This window comes from Carassius auratus, chromosome 24 (assembly GCF_003368295.1).
Source record: "Carassius auratus strain Wakin chromosome 24, ASM336829v1, whole genome shotgun sequence".
In the NCBI taxonomy this organism is placed as follows: Eukaryota; Metazoa; Chordata; class Actinopteri; order Cypriniformes; family Cyprinidae; genus Carassius; species Carassius auratus.
In genome coordinates this window covers 16,000,249-16,020,749 of record NC_039266.1, presented here as the reverse complement: position 1 = coordinate 16,020,749, position 20,501 = coordinate 16,000,249, and the positions used below count along the sequence as shown (strand labels likewise).

The following is a 20,501-nucleotide window of genomic DNA, read 5'->3' as shown; positions in this document are numbered from 1 at the left end:
GAGAGAGCTTTCAGAGAGAGAGGTCATGCATAACATGAGCTCCTAGTCTTTCTAGAGTTTCTTGCTTCTAATATGAGGTAAACCAAAGATAAAACACAAAAATTAACTAAAATGGGACGGTGAGCACAAGTTCACTATAAAAAATACTTTAATATTTATTTTTTTTACAAGAAATTAGGAGAAAATCTCTTGAAAACAAGAAAAATTCGTGGAACCTAAACAAAAGGACACTGGAGTGGACCCTACAACAAGGCTTCAGAAGGGAACGAACACAAAAACTGCTGGAGAAGAACCACCTACAAACTTCACGGATTTAACAAAAAGGATTATTCCATCTTATTCCATCTTAAAAAGGATTTAACCACAAAAATTTTTTTTTTTTTTTTTTTAAATAACCTTTCCATCTACAAACAACAAGGACCAAAAATTGCAAAAGGACAAACAAAACAAACGGACCCCCAACTTTCCATTTTATGGAGCTATAGAACGGTATAGCAATTTAAAATAACAAAAGAGGGCCATTGTCATTCACACCTTCTGATTGGATTAACGGAGCCATTACAATCAATATCAAAGACCTGTAAACGGCATTACCATGGCAACACCAGCAATGGGGACTGGAGCTCACACCTTTTCCTACCCCCAGACATCAAGTCTGAGAAGAGCAGACAACAACACAAGCTCAAAACTCAGAAGGAAAACCCAGAAAACACTGTTTAAAGATACCTTAAACAGTAGGGGCAAAACCATCACCACAAACCTGCTCTTCTACCACGGAACAACCGACTGCATGGCACACCGCCTCCTGCACACTGTTCCAGTATCACACCAAAACATGGAATCTGTAAAGGCAGACAACTGTGCATTTATGAAGACGCAGAAAAAGACCCAGAGAACAGACACCTGACAATAAACTTTTTATCAAAATGGAACGGTAATGATACAGGGAAACAGTGCTGCCCTCACAAACTTTGAACAGACCTTCCACTGCTTAAAAGATATGGTGGAAAGAGATGAAGCAAACCTCTGCAAGCAAACCCATACAGACACACCAGAAGACACTGACCAAAATGAGCCTTCAACCCACGACAACACAGAGAACAGGACCCCTCCAGAAACCACAGAGAACATCAGTCTTCCCCAAAGCAACAGGACTACACAACACAGTTGTCCAGCTACAGCACAGCTTAGCACTGCTAGAAGTGGAAATAGTGGAACTGAGTGAGCAAGTCCACATCCTGTCCACTAAAGACACTGAACAACTTAGAGAACAGCTGGACCAGATAAGAAACCAGCTGAAAATGTCCATCCAAGAACTTAAAAGGAAATGGACACTCTGTATCAGGACAGGCAAACACTCAAAAAAGACCTCAAAGAACTTCAACAGATCATGGGGAAGGAACTTTCAGAAATGAAAGACTACATGGGGAGGGAGCTTGCATGCTTCAAAAAAGAGCTTCAACAAAGGGACAAACAGATGGAAACCTAACAACACAGATGAGGTGTCTCACTACCCCTGTGAATGCCCCCAAAGTCCCCCCTCCCTCCCCCACACCAACACCTACACATCCAAAGTCCAGCAGCACATCTCCGGCACCCACCAAACCATCACAGCCCAGCAACAGCCAAAAGGAAGCAGGAACACCTGCAGCCTCCAAAAAACCAGAGATCCTTCAGAAAAACATGACAGCTACAACCCCAGCTGAGAAACAGCCAGTGAAAACAGAGGCTGACATTGCCATCCTCATGGACTCCAATGGGAAGTTCCTACAAGGAGAAAGACTTTTTCCAGGCCTTAAAACAACAAAACTCTGGTGCCCAAAAACAGGGGATGCCCTCAGAATACTTTCTGACTCCACCTTTGGCACACCCTCACATATCATCATACACACAGGCACCAACGACTTGAGAAGGGAACAGGAGAGAGTTGGGCAGCTGATCTGCAGAGTAGCAGAGAAGGCTACAGAAATCTACCCCAACACAAAGATCACCATCTCTACCCTCCTACCCCGCAGAGACATCCACCCAGACACCATCCAGAGAGTCAACGCTGACATCGAGGATGTGCTCGCCTGCCCAATGTACACCTGGCTCATCACCCCTCCATCACAATCAGGGACCTGTATGACCATGTACACATAAAGAAGGACAAAGTCAATGTGTTTGCAAAAACACTGAAAGACACAGCGTGGGGCAGACAAAACACCTTCACACCCCTGAAAACAACACAGCTGCGAACCTACAGAACGCAAAACCAGACACCCAGCATAAACCTACAAACTCATCACAGAGAACGACCACCACTGGCTGCACAATACCAGGGACCCCCACAACATGCTAAAATCCACATCAGGATACCCCATGCACCAGCACTACACCACCACAGATCTACACCAGCCCATCAGCAGAAACCCCAGTTTGCACCAGATCACCACCCAAGACACCCACAACCACAAAAACATCACTCCAGGCAGAGAAGCAACATGAGGAACAACCCAACATCAGCAGCAGCAACCAGCCTTCCACCCGCTCATGCAGCCTCAGGTGACAACACACCAAACCCAGCACCACTCCCACACTCCAGGAGCTACGCTCAGGCCCTGAAAGGACAAGCAAATACACTGGAGATGAGTGAGATCAGACAGCTGCTGAACTACATCAGTACCCAGCTGACAGCATGAAAGGCCACACAGCATGCAAACACCTGCCTAACAATGAAAAAAAAAAAAAAAAAAAAAAAAAAAAAAACTTTTCTTTTCCAAAACACTATATTACATTAGAAAAGGATTACCTCTATTTTTGAAAACAAGAACTCTATACCGTGAACTCTTAAAATGACTCTGTCAATATCAACGTGGAATATTCAAGGATTGAATTCAGCAGCCTTTGGGCTAAAGAGCTCAAACACTGAATTCCAGAAGAGCATCAAAGATATGGATATTATAATTCTACAGGAGACATGGAGCAAGGCAGACACCGTCCACCCACTGCCCACCCAACTACAGAGAAATCATCCTACCATCACAAAAACTCAACACAGTCCGACAGGGAAGAGACTCAGGAGGACAAATAATCTGGTACAAATCAAAACTCCACAACCACATCAACACAGTGAAGCAATGCAAATACTACACCTGGCTGAAAATCCACAAGGAACTGCTCCCATCCAGAAAAGATATATACCTGTGTGCCATATACATCCCACCATCAGAGTCCCCCTACTACACAGAAGACACGTTCTCCATATTAGAGGAAGAGACAAGCCACTTCCAGGCCCAGGGAAATGTGCTCATCTGTGGAGACCTGAACGCAAGAACAGGACTACAGCCGGACTTCACTGACACACAAGGGAGCAAATACATCAACAACAAACTGACTGTTATTAATAACACATTCTCCCATATCCACAGAAATAACCATGATCATATAGTGAATAAGAATGGGAAAGACCTCCTGCAGCTCTGTCGAAGCCTGGGTCTGTATATCATCAACGGTAGGTTACGAGGAGACACTTTAGGAAGATTCACATTTTGCTCACCTCTTGGGAATAGCACAGTTGACTATATGATAACAGATATAGATCCTTCATCTCTCAGATCATTCACTGTTAGAGAACTAAGCCCTCTGTCCGATCACAGTCAAATCACTGTGTATCTCAAAAAGACTGAAAATAACATTAACACAAAGCCCAGTAAACTGTACAACATCAGAAAACCATACAGATGGGCCGAAAACAGCGCTGAAGAATATCAGAAAGCACTCAGCAGCCAAAAAATACAAGCACTGATAGATAACTTTCTAAATAACATCTATGCTCACACCAATGAAGGTGTCAATCTTGCGGTCAAAGATTTAAATTACATATTTGAAAAATCAGCAAAACAATCCAAATTGAAAACAAAATCTGGAAAAAATCTAATACCCAAAAATGACAAAAATTGGTTTGATCAGGACTGCCAAACTATTCGCAAACAAATGAGAACACTTTCAAATCAGAAACACAGAGATCCAAATAATACAGAGATCCGCCTTCTTTACTGTGCAACACTAAAACAATACAAACATACACTCAGAACCAAAAAAGCACAATACACCCAAAACCAACTCACAATAATTGAGAAGTCAGTCAACACAAACCAATTTTGGAATAACTGGAACAATCTGAAAAAAACTGATCATGAAGAATTGGCAATCCAAAATGGAGAAATATGGGAAAGTCATTTCCAAACACTGTTTAATAAAGTACAAACAGACAAAAACTGTAAACAAAACCAAACAATCAACCAATTGGGAAAACTAGAATTAGCAATCAAAGATAACCAAAACCCATTAGATTTCCCAATAACTGACAAAGAACTTAAAGAAAAAATCAAAAACCTCCAACTCAGAAAAGCATCTGGACCTGATGGGATATTAAATGAAATGATAAAACACACAAGCAGTCAATTTCAATTGGCCATTCTAAAACTATTCAATGTGATTCTAAGTGTAGGTCACTTCCCTGACATCTGGAATCAAGGCTTGATCACACCAATCTTTAAAAACGGAGATAAATTTGATCCTAACAACTACAGAGGCATCTGTGTGAGCAGCAACCTGGGAAAGTTATTCTGTAGCATAATAAACACTCGACTATTAGACTTCATCACCACACACAAGGTACTGAGTAGAAGTCAAATTGGATTTTTACCAAATTACCGCACATCTGACCACATCTATACATTACATACTCTAATTGAAAAACATGTCAACCAAGATAAAGGTAAAATATATGCATGCTTTATTGACTTTAAAAAAGCTTTTGACTCAATTTGGCACCAAGGACTGTTTTACAAACTTATTGAAAGCGGCATAGGAGGTAAAACCTATGACCTTATCAAATCAATGTACACTGAAAGTAAATGTGGCGTAAAAATCGGCACCCAACGTACGAGGTATCTTTCCCAAGAGCGTGGTGTGAGACAGGGCTGCTGCTTAAGCCCAACATTATTTAACATTTACATCAATGAACTGGCAAGCAGTCTGGAGCGATCCGCAGCCCCTGGCCTCACACTACACAACTCACAGATCAAATGCCTGCTGTATGCAGACGATTTGGTTCTGCTGTCTCCCACTCAACAAGGTCTACAGCAGAACCTGGACCTGCTAGAACAATACTGCCAGACCTGGGCCCTGACAGTCAACCTGAAGAAAACCAAAATCATGATCTTCCAGAAAAGATCCAGATCCCAGGGAACACAACACACATTTACACTAGGCACTAACCCGATAACACACACATCACACTACAACTACCTGGGTCTGAAAATCACATCCACAGGAAACTTTAATCATGCTGTGAATGAACTGAGAGATAAAGCACGCAGGGCCTTCTATGCCATAAAACGGCAATGTCATATAGAAATCCCTATTAGAATTTGGCTGAAAATATTAGAATCAGTAGTTGAGCCCATTGCACTCTATGGCAGTGAGGTGTGGGGTCCACTGACCAATCCAAATCAAGATTTCACCAAATGGGAAAAACATCCAATTGAGACCCTGCATGCAGAACTGTGTAAAAATATATTACACGTGCACCGGCACACAACAAATAACGCATGCAGGGCAGAATTAGGCAAATATCCTCTAATCGTAAAGATACAAAAAAGGGCAATTAAATTCTGGAAACATCTGAAACTCAGTGACCCCCAATCATATCATTATAAAGCCCTTCAATACCAAGAGATGAGCAAAGAAAGCAGTCCCCTCCCTCAGCTGATCCAGAGCTTCAGTACTGATGCTTCACTAACATCTACTGATGCTCTGAATCACATCAGAATCAACCAGATTACTGCACAAATCAAACAGAACTACATCACTCACTGGCAAACCCAAACAGAACAACAGAGTAAAATGCGATGCTATTTGGCTCTAAAGAGAGAGTACAGTATGGCAGAGTACCTGTACACAGTGTCAGATCAGAAACTGAGAAGCACACTGACCAGATACAGACTCAGCGGACACAAGCTGAAGATAGAGACGGGCAGACACAGAAAAACATGGCTGCCAGCGGAGCAGAGACTGTGTTCACACTGTGATCTGAATCAGATGGAAACAGAACTGCACTTCTTAACAGAATGCTCCAAATACACGGACATACGGACAGGGTTCTATGATCAAATACAGCAGATCCATCAGACATTTAAAACTCTTCCGAACCAGGAGAAACTGCCGTATCTGTTAGGAGAACACAAGAACTGCTGTGTGTTTGCTGCTCAGTATGTGTCTGCCTGTCATGATGTTAGAGAAAACACTCAACCTGCCCTGACCTGATGTTTCCAGCACATGTAGATTATGTTATGCCATATTACTGTGTTGTATTACTTAGATGTATATTTTGCCTCTGTAATCTAATACCATATTCTATTTTATTTTATTTCTAACTTATACATTCACATACACTAATTCACTTTGCACTACATGGTTAATACTTTTTATATATTTTATTATTACTATTATTCTTTTTCTTTCTGTAAATACATATGTGCACTATTTGTAAGCAGCCCAGCTGCCACTGCTTTGGCAATACAAATGTACAGTTTTTGTCATGCCAATAAAGCTCACCTAAATTGAAATTGAAATTGAAATTGAGAGAGAGAGAGAGAGAGAGAGAGAGAGAGAGAGAGAGAGAGAGAGAGAGAGAGAGAGTGTGTGTGTGTATTTACCCCTCCGAGCTCTCAACTGAGGCCGGGCTCCTGCAACCAACCACAATTCTGACATTTAACTCCGGAAACACAAATGAAAGCAGCGCTGGGTTCCATCTAAAGTGCGACTGAACGGCGAGGCGTTTGATCAGCTGTCGGACAGCGGTGAGTTAGCGCAGAAACCGGCTCGATTTCATCACATTCGCGGCAAAGAGGAACAAAAAATTCACACTGGTTGGTTTTGTCTAGAAGCGAGCGAGGGAGGGATATCAACATGGCGTCCATGTAGCTCACCAACCAACAAGAATGTCTATGCACCGATGAAGGTTTTTCCCTCCATTTGTAATTTGATTGGGTTATTAATTCGGATTCTTTACGGTGTGATTACATTTAGCGCTTGTCAAAAACAGCTCGCGCGTTTACGATATCCTCGTGTTCATAGTTTTGCTACTCCTAGACACCCGTTTGTTGTTTCTTTCAGGCACTGTGACCGAAAAGCGGGACCTGCGCTGGGTTTTATTGGTCAATCATAAGACAAACAGCTGTCAAAGTCATCGTGGCTTTTGAAATAGCGTTATTATGTTCGCTTCGTTAATGTAATCGGCTTTTAAATGCTTTTACGCGGTGCATTCCAGCACTCGGGTTGTGGGGCTCACGAGCTGTTGTGTGTGGTCAGTAGCCATCTGCGTTTTTTTATTTTTTTAATCACTGGCAACATTTTTTACACTGTAACAGTGTGAACAAAAGTTAAGATTGTCACAAAAACTTGTAACGTTGCTGTTGTAACATTCGATCAGGAAGCGATTGGTTCCCATCCTTTCTGCGCATGTATTGCGCAATAAAGCAAACAGGTCTCGCTGGTGACATTAAAAACCGCACTCAGTCAATTATTATGCTAACTAAAAAAGTGGATACATAAAGTAATAGTATTTAAATGATGTAAATACACATGTGCTGAATATTCTAGATATGACAAAAGCTGTATTATTGTACATTGAGTGGGTCGTCACTTCATGGGTGCTGCCATGTTAATGTCACGTGAGCAGCCTGCAATTGACCAAGTTACCTGTAATTATAACAACAATGTTTTACTGCATATCGCTTTCAACCAATGTGCTTTAAAAGTGTAATAACCGTCTATGGTAATAATAGATAGGTTTGTTATAAACCAAAAACAGTATTTAGTATTCAAACTTAATGTATCCAGGCCAATAGGAGTAGGTATGACCGCAACAAAAACTGCTAAACATAAAAAAGTGCACTATTAAATTAGCTGTAAAATGCAAATGACTTGAAATAGTTTCCCTAGTACCCCGACATGAATAATAGTATAGTTTTACATCATTATATATAATTTTTTCCACATATTGAGTTATGTTTATTGAAATGAAAACCTCAACCAAGGCTTTATTTGCATCATGTAAAAATAGGTGGTTAGATTCATGTCTTTTGCCTTGATAACTATTATTTATGTTATATAATTAATGAGTGTGTCTTGTTCATATTCTTGGAAACTCATTAGAATGCACTTTATTGATAAATTGCAGCCTACAAAAGGAGTTTCAGCTCTACATCCTTCATTCAAAAACTCTGGCCGTTGATTGTAGAAGCTATACTCTGCGGTATGCACAACAGCAATAAATGTGACAGTCATTTTTATCTGTTCTTCATGCCACATAGAGACCTAAAAATACCGCAGACAGTCTACAGGCTGAAAACTGCTGAGGGTTTTTATTATAGAACTGGATTTGCTTTCCATGTGTCATTTTCACTCTATAAATCTCTGCTGTTCTGTAATGATGGTGAGAGGAACTTGGTGTCTTCAATATCTTTTGACATCAACACAACAGTTCTGAAGAGTTTTATAAGAGAGCTTAATGTTTAACCTGGTTAGTGTATTTTTATTTTTTTTATATGAAAGCATTTCCGCCCTAGGTTTACATGTGGTTATAGTCGCAGGAGCTCTTTAAAAACAGAGTTTAGAGTCCATGTCAATGTAGACTTAATGAAGTTTGTTATACTCTGGTGCCTTTTTCCATGAAGATCTAGTGTTTGTCCACAATGACAAAGATACACAAGCAGAGACACTCTTTAGAGAAATGGTGTGTAATTTCTTGCTGTCTCTGACAGAACTAAAACACACATTTGCATTTTGCTTTTTTATATGCAAGCACCTAAGCTCTTCAGACTGTGCTTTGCTTATTGTGGGGAGCATGCATTTTTGTTCAAGGGCTTTTTCTGGTATAATCATTCTAGGTTAGAACTGGCCACAATGTCGAGGGTGGTGAAAAAGAGGCAAGCAGACCCCAAAGTGGTTCAGTATGTCTGGTCGGCCATCGAAGTCATCCGCAATCAGAAACAAATCGCAAACATGGACAGAATCTCAAAGTAACTGCTTTAATTCTCCCTTTACTAATATTATCAATGTATGCATTAAAATCCATTTCTTAGAGAAGACCTTGCGTGTTTTGGTGCAGATATTTAAGTCGTGTGTATGGGATGCACCCTAAAGACACGGCCAGGCAGCTAGTTTTGGCTGTCAAAGACGGTCTGGTGGTGGAGACGCTCACAGTGGGCTGTAAAGGCTCCAAGGCCGGGATCGAACAGGAGGGATACTGGCTTCCAGGAGACGAGATGGTGAGACATTAACCAGAGAATTTCTATTTGAAACAAAACATACTTTTATCTACATGCTTCCTAGATAAAAAAAAGCGCTAAAGGTAAACATGGTTTGGTTTTACTACACATTAATCAAATAAAATAAAGGGGCTCAATGTAGATATGCTGCTGGCTCCAACACAGCCATGCACTTCTCAAGACCATCAGTGAGACATTTGATTGGTTAAAAAAAAAATAAAACAAATTTGTCCGATAAAGTTCATGACTTTGACGCTCAACAGTGAGATTTCAGCTGTAAACTTCCTCCGTATGCACTCGTGATGGTAGATGCTGATGTTTCAGTGCCTTCACCAGCACATAGAGACATTCCTCTGCTGTGTGACAGAGCATGTTTGAAGGAAGCACTGTTTGTTTTTGGGCTATGGTTTATAGCTGGGAATATACACATCTGTCCCAGGTTTCATCAGCTTTATTTGTGGCCTTCATTCAAAAAAAAAAAAAAAACTCACAAATATTTCCTTATTTGTATGAAAGACCTTTTTACATACACTCCTATTCAAAAGTGTGGAGTCAGTTTAAAAGAAATGAGTTGAATCAAGTAAATACTTTTACATTTTTACATTTTCTTATTTCAAAGACAAATTGTTCTTTTGAACTTTCTATTCATTCAAGAAAAAATCTGCAAAAATATCAAGCAGCAAAACTGTTTTCAACATTACAGATCATAAGAAATGAGCAGCAAATCAGCATATTAGAATGATTTCTGAAAGACCATGTGACACTGAAGACTGAATAAATGGCTGCCATCACAGGAATTAATAATAAAAAGAAAATCGAACTGACCCCAAAGTTTTGAACGCTTATGTATGTAAAAGCATATATATATGAATATGAGTATTAGCAGGATATATGAATGTTTATGTTGTTGTGTGTATTCTCACACCAAACACCCACCCGCGAGTCCCTAACACGGAGCGCCTGTGGTTAGTTTCAGCCAACCCCAGCTCTTAGATTAGGATTTTAAACAATGTTTTTTGGATCACTTGCAATCGCAGGAGCAGATGTCAGAGGGAAGCAAGGTATGTTCACGTCCAGTTGCTGGAATTTCTTTAATTAACAACATGATCCCCTTTAGTTAATAGTATGTGTTACCTGTGCATGGGACAGCAGCTGAATTGAAGGAGCTTCTATGTAGCCTTAGAGTTCAAATATTTCCTCAAATTTAAATCAGAAATTCACATAATGCAAATATTTAACTATCAATCAAAATATGATGATAATACACACTATTTATACTGGTATCTGCGGCTATGCTGGCATCAACAAGCTTCGTTTTACTTCAGTGCTGTGCTGTGTGAGGTTTTGTGCGCCTTGTTTTGTCACTGAATGCTCATTATTAGTGATTTCTCTCTTCTCTAGCCTTCTCTGCCTTCTGAAGCTCTTTTCCAAGATGTGCGTAAGCTTCACATACATTAATCTTACATGTTTTCAAATCAAGATTAGATTTTTTTTTGCAAGATTTGTATGTCAATGTCAAGACCAGTTCAATGTCAGAACCAGTTAGACCAGTGTTTGCCAAGATAATAAACTGTTTACGATGGCTAAGACCAGTGTCAGCGGTTAACTCATCCATTCAAGGACAATATTTGCACATTCAGAGCTGATTTCTGCATTTTTATATTTATAAGGGTATGTTCTGTGTACGCATAAGATATTTATTAACAGAAAGGCTTGATTTGAATAATTAGGAATCTATATTTGTGCATTATTAAGAAACATATTGGATATTTAAAGTGAATTGTGACACTGTATTAGCAGTTTAGCTTCAAATGCCTGTTAACTTCTTACACTGGTTTAGACCCATTTTAAAGGTAAGATTAAAAACTATTTGCAGACGGTAGCATCATTTTCTGAAGTAAAACTTTGGTTAAAGAATGCAGGTTTGGTACTGTATCCAGAAAAGTGAATATGGTGGAATGTCTCTGGTGTGTGCAGTAGATTGTTGAGATTTTTAGAGGATAGCATTAATATATGGGGAATGTGATCGTGGCATGTGAAAATGTGATTGCTCACCATTTCTTTCAAAGAACATTTAGTTATGTTTAAGGTTTGATTTAAATGACCATTTGATTTAAACATATGGTGGTATTTTCTTTACTTTCATAGTATCTGAAAGTGTTAAACAGATTTTATCCAGGTTTTAAAGGGGTCATATGATGCGATAAAAAATTTTCCTTTCTCTTTGGAGTGTTACAAGCTCTAGGTGCATAAAGAAGATCTGTAAAGTTGCAAAGACTAAAGTATCAAATGCAAAGAGATATTCTTTATCAAAGTTAAGACTCTGCCACGCCCCTCTAAAATGGCTCGTTCAAACACGCCCCCACATGTCTATGTCACCATGTGGAAATATTTGTGTAATGCCGCCCAAATGTTTGCGCAAAGAACTGTCTTTACATTTATTTTAAAAGATGATGCTTGCGATTATGACAAAGGGGCTTTACATTTCCAACAAGTGCTTGCATTGTTCGTCCAATCACAACAATGCACTGAGTCAGTTGGCCAATCAGAGTAGACTGTGCTTGTCAGAAGGAGGGACATTGTAGAAAATGAGGCGTTTGAGAGAGGCCAGGCATAGATGACCTACAATAATGTACAGTTTTGTAAAAATAGTTTTTTTGAACATTAAAGCATGTCACCATATTTTGTTACACCAAAAACACAAAATAATGATCTTTAAAAAAGCATCACATGACCCATTTAACTACTTCCAGTGTAAAGCATGTATTGTTAATAAACATTTCATTCGAGAACATCGGAGTCATACAAAATGGTCATGTAAATTGAACCATAATCCAAAAATGTAACATTCTTAATATCAAACATATTATACACCTATGATCATTTGATTAACATTTGTTTCATTATTATAACTAATGAATGGGTTTTAAATTTTTGCTTTCTTGGTGCTTTGGAAAAACTGCTACTTATAGAAGAGCAGCCCTCATACTCTGTTTTCTCTTCAAATGTTGATTAAAATAATTATAACACACACACACACACACACAAAATATTTTATGAAAATTTGAAATATTTAAAAAAATCTAAATAAAACCAAATTGACAGTTTGCATGTTGGTGATGATTTTACTTGTGGTGTTACATATTAATAGTCCCTCGGGGCTCTGGTCACAAATGATAAAAACATTTCAGAGTAAGAGGGCTGATCTTAAATCCATGTGGTCAGGATCTTGTTTGCAGGTCATGAAAAGGTTAATCGTTCCTGGATCACTGGTCTTGTTCCCAGGATCTTGGTGGTGGCCCAGGTGGGCGGGGATGTGCATTACTGTACTGTGTGTGTTTCAGGACTGGGAAGCAGAAAGTCATGACTGGTACTGTTTTGAGTGTCACCTTCCTGGAGACGTGCTGGAGTGTGACGGCTGTTTCCGTGTCTACCACCTCCGCTGTCTGTCTGAAGACCACCGGCCACGCGACACAACCTCCCACTGGCAGTGCGGCATCTGCAGGGTGGGTAACGAGAGACCATTAGAAACCCAGCTCAGTTCAGGGGGGATAAAACCCACAAATGCATTTTAAGGATATGTTCCATCGGATTATGATGTGGTTATTGAGTAATTTGTTTCTTGCGGTGCTGTTTATTAACAGGGCAGTAAAAGGAAGAATTTGAACAAACAGGAAATGACAACATACCTAAAGTTCATTCTTGGACGCATGAAGGAAAGGGTGGGTTTCACACTTTCACTTCTCACTTCGTCCACACTAAATCATGTCGAAATTAAGTCTTTCCCCCACATGCGTTTTCTGTTGAAATGTGAAGCAGATTTCTTCCATCTGATCGTCTTTCAGGCTGTGGACCTGCACAAGAGAGGCAAGGAGACAAAGCAACCCCTGTACAGAAGACTGATCCACACGCTTCTGGATGTGGATAACATACAAGAGGTACCCAGACCTAAGACTAGGAGAAACAATTCAAAGATCATGTGCTCTGTCATCCGCAGCATGTTCTCATGTATCTTCTGTTCTCCTACAGAACATCTCCGAGGGGAAGTACAAGAGCTTTGAGGAGTTCAGGGCTGACGCTCAGCTGATTGTTCACAACACAGCCATTGTGCACGGAGGTGAGACGTATGAACCACAGACATGAGTGTGATTTACCAAATAGTTTGTGTGCACCTCGCTCAAGTGTCAGCTCGACCAATTCCACATTCTCTGTCAACAGTCAACAGCGATCAGACCGAAATCGCAAGACTGCTCTACAACGACACATGCCATGAGGTCAGACCGAGCAAACAGTTGGAATTGTGGTATTTTTATGTTAATGGGTTAAAAAAGATCTCATGTAATTTTGAAACATTGAATTGCGCAATTATTAATTTGTTCCAGCTGAACGAGTTAATGCTGTGCAGACACTGCTTCTATCTCTCGAACGCACGGCCTGACAACTGGTTCTGTTACCCATGTGTAAGCACAGACGTACACACTCTCATTCCTGCAGATTTACATGTGATTTGTGAATGTACTTAAGGATGTTTGTCTGCGATCAGAGTCCGACTCACGAGCTGGTGTGGGCCCGGATGAAGGGCTTCGGTTATTGGCCTGCAAAGGTGATGCAGAGAGAGAGCGGTCAGGTGGATGTTCGGTTCTTTGGTCATCAGCACCAAAGGTGAGCCTCAGGTTACATTAGGAACATGAACTGTATTGGATTTAAAAGAACAAACGTAGACTTCAGAAGCTTCATCCTAAATTAAACAAGATTATTGACTCATACTATGACTACAGCTTGGTGATATATCAAATATCAGTGATCTTGCTATAAAATTATTCAGCAGTGTGAATATTGATGATTTTAATGTCTCATTGAAATGTTTTAATCGCACTGGTAAGAGAAACATTTCAAACTGCCGTTTCATTGACATACTTGCTTCATCACTCAGAAATGTTCACAGAATTGTCCATGTGGTGTGTTTTATATATAAAATGTTTTATGAAAATTACATTTTATTCATAATTTGGTTAATATATTGTAAGTCTTTCGTTTTGGTCATAGTACAATGAGGAAAATGTTTTTTAGATTTTACTTATTTTTATGTAAAATAATTTACTGTATCGATTACAGTTTGTATATATTAATTAAAATACTTTAATGTTGAGTTGTAATGTGTCTTTTATATATATTATATATACTTAAAAGTATAGTTTAAAATGGCACAGATTTTTATATATATATATATATATATATATATATATATATATATATATTTGTGCCTGTGACATTTTAAAATATTTTTTTTAGGTTTCATATGCTCATCAAGGCTGCATTTATTTGATCATAGTAAAATATTTTTGCCATTTAAATTAATTTTAATATACTTTAAAAAAATAATCCTGTGAAGCAAAGCTGAATTTTCAGGATCATTACTCCAGTCTTCAGTGTCACATGATCCTTCAGAAATCTACATTTTCTAATTTGCTGACTTATTATGTGCTGTCCTTTTTAAAAAAAAATTATTTGTCAAAGAATCAAAGAAAAAAGTATCACAGACCCACCCCCCCACCCCAAAAAAAATAAAAAATAAAAATTAAGCACTGATAATAAATCGTCATATTAGAATGATTTTTGAAGAATCAAATTTGGCACTGCATCACAAAATAAATTATATTTTAAAGTATATTAAAATAGGAAGCCAGTATTACAAATTTCAATAATATTTCACAATATTACTATTTTTTTTATTTTTCTGTACTTTTGATGAAATAAATACAGACATTAAAATAAAAAAAAACAAATTTTTTGATTAAATTAAAAAAATTAATAATAAAAAAAAAGAATCTTGCTGATCCGAAACGTTTGAAAGGCAGTGTGTGTGTATGTATGTATGTAAATAATAATGTGTATTAATGCCAAAAGTCTAAAAATGATCGTTTTTGTATAACCCAGCGACTCTGTTTTGCTGCAGGGCGTGGATTCCTTCCGACAACATCCAGGAGATCACAGTTAACGTGCAGCAGCTGCAGGTGAAGCGCAGCTTGGGGTGGAAGAAAGCGTGTGATGAGCTGGAGCTCCACCAGCGGTTCCTGAGGGAGGGCCGAACCTGGAAGGGGAAGCTGGAAGAGAAGCATGACCGGTCGGACAGGCACGAAAGACAAGAAGACAGACAGGAAGAGGCGGAGTCGAGTATCTCCTCCACTTCCAACGAGCAGGTGAGCACTTTTACTGCATTTCATTTTGAAATAAGCCAGATTGGCTTTGCTGTATTTAATATCTGGTTGTCTTATGTTACTGACAGTCTAAAGGCAACCAAGAGCCCAAAGCTAAAAAGAGCCGCCGTTCCCAAGTCGCCGAACCCAAAGAAGAGGTTTGTAATGCAATGCGTTTATTGAATGAGATGTGAGATATAGAGTTCACCTCACCTTTACTATCTCCTGCTGTTCTACATCAGGAACCGGAGCCTGAGATGGAAGCCGTCAGCTCGAGTCAAGAGATCCCAACAGCTGCTCCACATCAGCCCGAGCGTATGTCCGTCTCCACCCAGACCAAAAAGTCTGGCTCGCCGCCTTCCTCTTCCTCGCCAGCTCCTCGCATGATGCACCGAGGCTCTCAGACGGTCTCCGAGGTCAGCTGCCAAAACATGTGCCACGACAAATACACCAAGATCTTCAGCGACGTTAAAGAAATGATGAAAGCGGAGAACAAGCGGGAAACCGAACGCGTCCTGAAAGAGGCTCTGGACAAGGTGAGGAACGTTCTTTCATTTTGGACTGACATCTGGCTCAAAGATACCCCTTTTGCTCCAAGAAAGCCACCCTTGTTGGTGGAAAAAGGGGGAAATTGCAGCAAACTCAGCACTGTGGTCGTCCTTACAGTTGCGAGCAGAGATGGAGGAAGAGAAGAGGCAGGCGGTGAACAAAGCGGTGTCCAACACGCAGGCTGAGATGGAAAGAAAGTGCAAACAGGTGAAGGAGAAGTGCAAAGAGGAGCTCATGGAGGAGATGAAGAAGATGGTAGCTCAGCATAAACAACTTCTTTCCCAGACCAAGAAGAAGCAGTGGGTGAGTGAACTTTCAGAAGATCTTATGTGTAGATACAAATTGTTAGAACCATTGTGACAAGGAAGAAGGAAGGAAGTAAAAAATGCTTTGTTTATAGTATGGAAACCAAACTTTGAAAAGCTGTCAGATTTATAAAAATACACCTGATTTAATTTTTCATGACATTATAAAAATAGATTTTACAACCATACCTAGGAATCAACTTTACACATGATTGTTTTATGATGTTGGACTTTTGTAAAATATGTTTTTAGATTTTCTTGTATCTTGTAAATGCTTTTGGCTTTTCTGAACTTCAATAAACATTCATATATGCACGCCTACTGATTGCAGCATGGAAAATGTTATATTGTATTTATATCATATATTTATATACATTCCAGAATAATTTATTATTTTTAGAATAATGATTTATTACAAAATAAACATGTAGGTTTCATAAATGAAGACTGCTTTTAAGCACTCAGATTATTTGTTCTTATTCATTTAATCTATTCAAGTAAATTTGAAATTTCAAAGAATTTCTCAATTTGTTGATGAATAAAAAGATGTTAAACGTAGTAATGCTGTAACATTCAAAACTTTGAATTTTTGCACATTCACTCATTATTGAAAAGTTACTGATCAGATTCAATATTTGCAATAAAGTTATGACTGTTTTATGAACTACTGTTGCCCCAGGTATAAACAGACACTAGAATGAAAAATAGTGTGCAGACTTTGAATGCATTATGATTGCTAATATTACTAAAATTAGGTCAAATTCATTCAAATGTGACTCATGGTCTGTTAAAGACCATCTCCTCCTGGCAGCTTCATCAGATTTTGAACATATTACTCACCTGAACTCCAAAATTGTCTTCTGGGAAATATTGCAGCTCTGAGGGCAGAATTAGGAAATGAAGAACAATTTTTGTCTGAGTCAATAATGTGCTGTGGGGTTGTATTATACCTGTAGATGAACTCGAACCTGATTAATGACACATTAATGAGAAAACTATCACACACTATATATATATATATATATATATATATATATATATATATATATATATAAAATCATTTCTGAAAGGGATCTAGGTATCCACGATTTTGTCCAGTAGAACGTGATAGTCATGTTATCGCTATGTTTAAATTGCTTCATTCATAAAGAGTGGGATGACCTTGATATTAAAATTAGTTGATAAAAGCGCATTATATTAGAATTATATTGTCACCTGTCAAATCGCATGACTTTCTCTTTCGCTGTATGTTGAGTCTGAACTGTCGAACAAAAAAAAAGTCAGTTTTTTTTGACAAGCATTCACGTAAACACAGTAGGTTACGCCTTAAGTGAATGTAAAGTTGAACGTAAAAGTCAAAAGGTTTGCGCTTCAGTCTTAATAATTAAATACCTGACTGGTTTTGATTTTTAAAAACTATTTTTAGCTTAAATGATAAATATATTTAATTCACAATAAAAAAAAAATGTGTTGTCTAATTGCTTAAACTTTTTTTTTTTACATTAGTCTGGTATTAGTTTCTGCTGTCAGATTGTTACATTTTATTCTAGCAAAATAACTAGATCTATTGTTATTATGAAATGACAAGATTTAGATTATTGCCCACCCCCAGTTCTAAACATAACCTCTCAAAATAAGAGATTTGTGGCTTGTAGTCCACATATGTTAGCTTTGAGGTTAATCTATATGCTAGTGTGCTCCTAAACATTGACAAAACTCCTTTTTAGCAGATAAGCGCACTTAATAATGTGTCTTTCTACTGGGAAAACAAACCAAAACAAAGATTATGACTTATTCCGCACTTCACAGATTTTTGTCCAGTCAGTTCCTCTCTAAAAAGAGAATCTCCTCTTCAACAATTTTTTTTCAATAGGAAATGCACCAATAAGAATGATGATCCACGAGTATATTTTACTGAACAAAACTCTTGTGTGCAAGTCTTTTATTGTCTCTTTGTTCTTTCAGTGCTATAACTGTGAAGAAGAGGCGATGTACCACTGCTGCTGGAACACGTCGTACTGCTCCATCAAATGCCAGCAGGAGCACTGGCACGCCGATCACAAACGTACCTGCCGCCGGAAGAGATGAGCGGCAGCTGGCCACACCCCTCCTCTCGACTCCACCCACCCTTGACCGTGGATTCTTGATTTCTCTTTTTAACAAGCATTTTAAACCCCAGCTCTTAGAACACTTTTACCAGAGCATTTTGCTGAGTTGCAGTGAACACTAACAGGGCAGCCAGCGTGGGACTTCACGATCCTCGTGGAGTTGGTTTTATGTTTGGATTGTAACTGTATCTCATTGCGTATTCCTTTTTGTTTTTACCCTTTTATTTGCTGTATGACAGAAATCAGCCTTGCTTGCATACAGACTAGCCGAAATGTGAAGTACTAGTAATCTTTTTAAACAACTTAATCTGAAGATATGTAGATATTTGACTTTTTTTATATAAGCGAATCGTGTCAGCCTCCTGCATTGGGTGGAGTTGGTGCTTTTAAACTCAACGGTTGGTTTTTATCAGTGGTTGTGATGTCATTTTTGGGGGGAACAGGGTTTAAAGATGACAGGTCATGTCGGTCTGAATGATACAATCTTCCATTAATGAATATGCACATTTCATGGTTACACTTTAAAATAGGCCTTTAAATTTTTAACGAAAAACTAAATTATGTGCTAATTTTGGGGGTCCATTTCTGTAGCTTAAGTGTACTAAATCTTTGCCCTAGTGGGCTCTTTAGTGAGGTTTGTAAGTGTGGGCAAATTCGTTATCAGTGTTTCCACACAGTACGAAATTTGTCAAGATCCCGTAATATAGCAAAAAATAATCAGAGTTAAGATTGTACAGAGATCGGTGTAAATTAAACAGTCATAAATGATCGCTATAGGGCTCTATCTTTAAGGATGACCTTTCTAGGCACTTTTTGATCCAAGAGAAAAGTTAAAAGGATAGTTTACATAAAAATTTTAATTCTGCAATCATTTACTCACCCTCAAATGGTTAAAACCTATATGGCTTTCTTAAATGCCAGTCCGCATCCACTTTCATTGTATGAAATAGAGCAGCTTGGACACTCGGCTAAACGTCTCCTTTTGTGTTTTTCGCAAATCAGTCAAACCGGTTTGGAACAACATGAGGCTGAGTAAATGACAAAATTAGAATTTTTAGGTGAATAGTTATTCCTTTTAATTATTGCAATAACAAATTTTTAAGTACAAATTAGGTCAGATCTATCTTTAGAGAGTTTTTGAGATTTGTCTATGTCGACCGGGAGAACCAATCAGCTGAAGGATGTAGGGGAACATCTCTAATGGTTTTGCACAGATCCATATCTGCGTGAACTTGTATTCTGTTTCTCTCTGAAGTTTTGAATGCGTCTTAAATCACATTGGATGCATCCAAGATTCTGTCTAGCACCTATTTCTCCTCCTTTCTCTCCCTCCCTTCCCAACCTCACTGTTGCACTACATGTAAATAACTGTTTGCCGCTAGCCGTGACTGATGACGTTTGCACGTTAGCATATGTACATTTCATGAACACATTAACTATGTATTTGATAAAGTCGATCTGTAAAGGAAAAAAAAAATATTTGTGATATAACGGTAATATGTTCCATTCCAGTGTGCATGAAACCAGGTTGTGTGTACCTTATTTTGGGCTCTGCGTTAATCTACATTCTTGCGTGTCATCGGTGATGCAGTATGTCTCCTTTTTGGTTTTCTAGGGTAATTTGTCACCACTTTTTAAAATGTATTTTTTAACTTATATTTATGCGGATAGAGTAATGACTACTGAGAATTTCGACACCCAGCGAGAAGTCTGCTATACAAACACCTGTCTTTCATGTGCATACGGATTAAAATGTGTTGTAAACGTTTCCCCCTTTCTTGCATTACATTATGTAACAGTACTATGTATAAATAAAACATATCAACTGGTGGTAGTTTTTGCAATGTTTTTTTTTTTTGTCCCGCAAATTTAAAAAGACAAATTTACCAATCAAAGCACTTTATTGCACCATATTTTGTGAACGTAGGCCAAAGCAGGCTTCTATAAAAGTGTAATTTAATACTTTTTAATCATGTGTACAAAACAGAATTTCAAACACACCTGCACCATACAAAATAAATT

The 20,501-nt window shown here is 38.5% G+C and overlaps 1 protein-coding gene across 3 annotated transcripts; it reads left to right on the top strand.

Moving 5' to 3' along the window:
• Positions 1 to 6,678: 6,678 nt before the first annotated feature.
• Positions 6,679 to 20,313, top strand: LOC113042414 (zinc finger MYND domain-containing protein 11-like). 3 transcript variants are annotated; one of them, XM_026201274.1, is made up of 17 exons: positions 6,679 to 6,848; positions 8,940 to 9,071; positions 9,161 to 9,320; positions 10,358 to 10,381; positions 10,722 to 10,754; positions 12,665 to 12,826; positions 12,965 to 13,042; positions 13,166 to 13,258; positions 13,350 to 13,437; positions 13,539 to 13,594; positions 13,703 to 13,780; positions 13,864 to 13,982; positions 15,277 to 15,520; positions 15,607 to 15,675; positions 15,760 to 16,053; positions 16,184 to 16,369; positions 18,337 to 20,313. In XM_026201274.1, exons 2-17 carry the CDS (start codon positions 8,956 to 8,958, stop codon positions 18,457 to 18,459), a joined length of 1,923 nt encoding a protein of 640 aa, XP_026057059.1. In that variant the 5' UTR covers positions 6,679 to 6,848; positions 8,940 to 8,955; the 3' UTR covers positions 18,460 to 20,313. The 3 variants fall into 3 exon arrangements, with proteins under 3 accessions (XP_026057059.1, XP_026057060.1, XP_026057061.1); XM_026201275.1 differs by lacking the exon at positions 10,722 to 10,754; XM_026201276.1 differs by lacking the exons at positions 10,358 to 10,381; positions 10,722 to 10,754.
• The last annotated feature ends 188 nt before the right edge of the window (positions 20,314 to 20,501 follow it).

Bases quoted from the DNA above. Each gene is read 5' to 3' on its own strand.
- LOC113042414 (XM_026201274.1), top strand. From the start codon at position 8,956: ATGTCGAGGGTGGTGAAAAAGAGGCAAGCAGACCCCAAAGTGGTTCAG. The intron at 9,072-9,160 runs GTAACTGCTTTA...GTTTTGGTGCAG, and splicing joins AACATGGACAGAATCTCAAA to ATATTTAAGTCGTGTGTATG. The intron at 10,755-12,664 runs GTGCGTAAGCTT...TGTGTGTTTCAG, and splicing joins CTGAAGCTCTTTTCCAAGAT to GACTGGGAAGCAGAAAGTCA.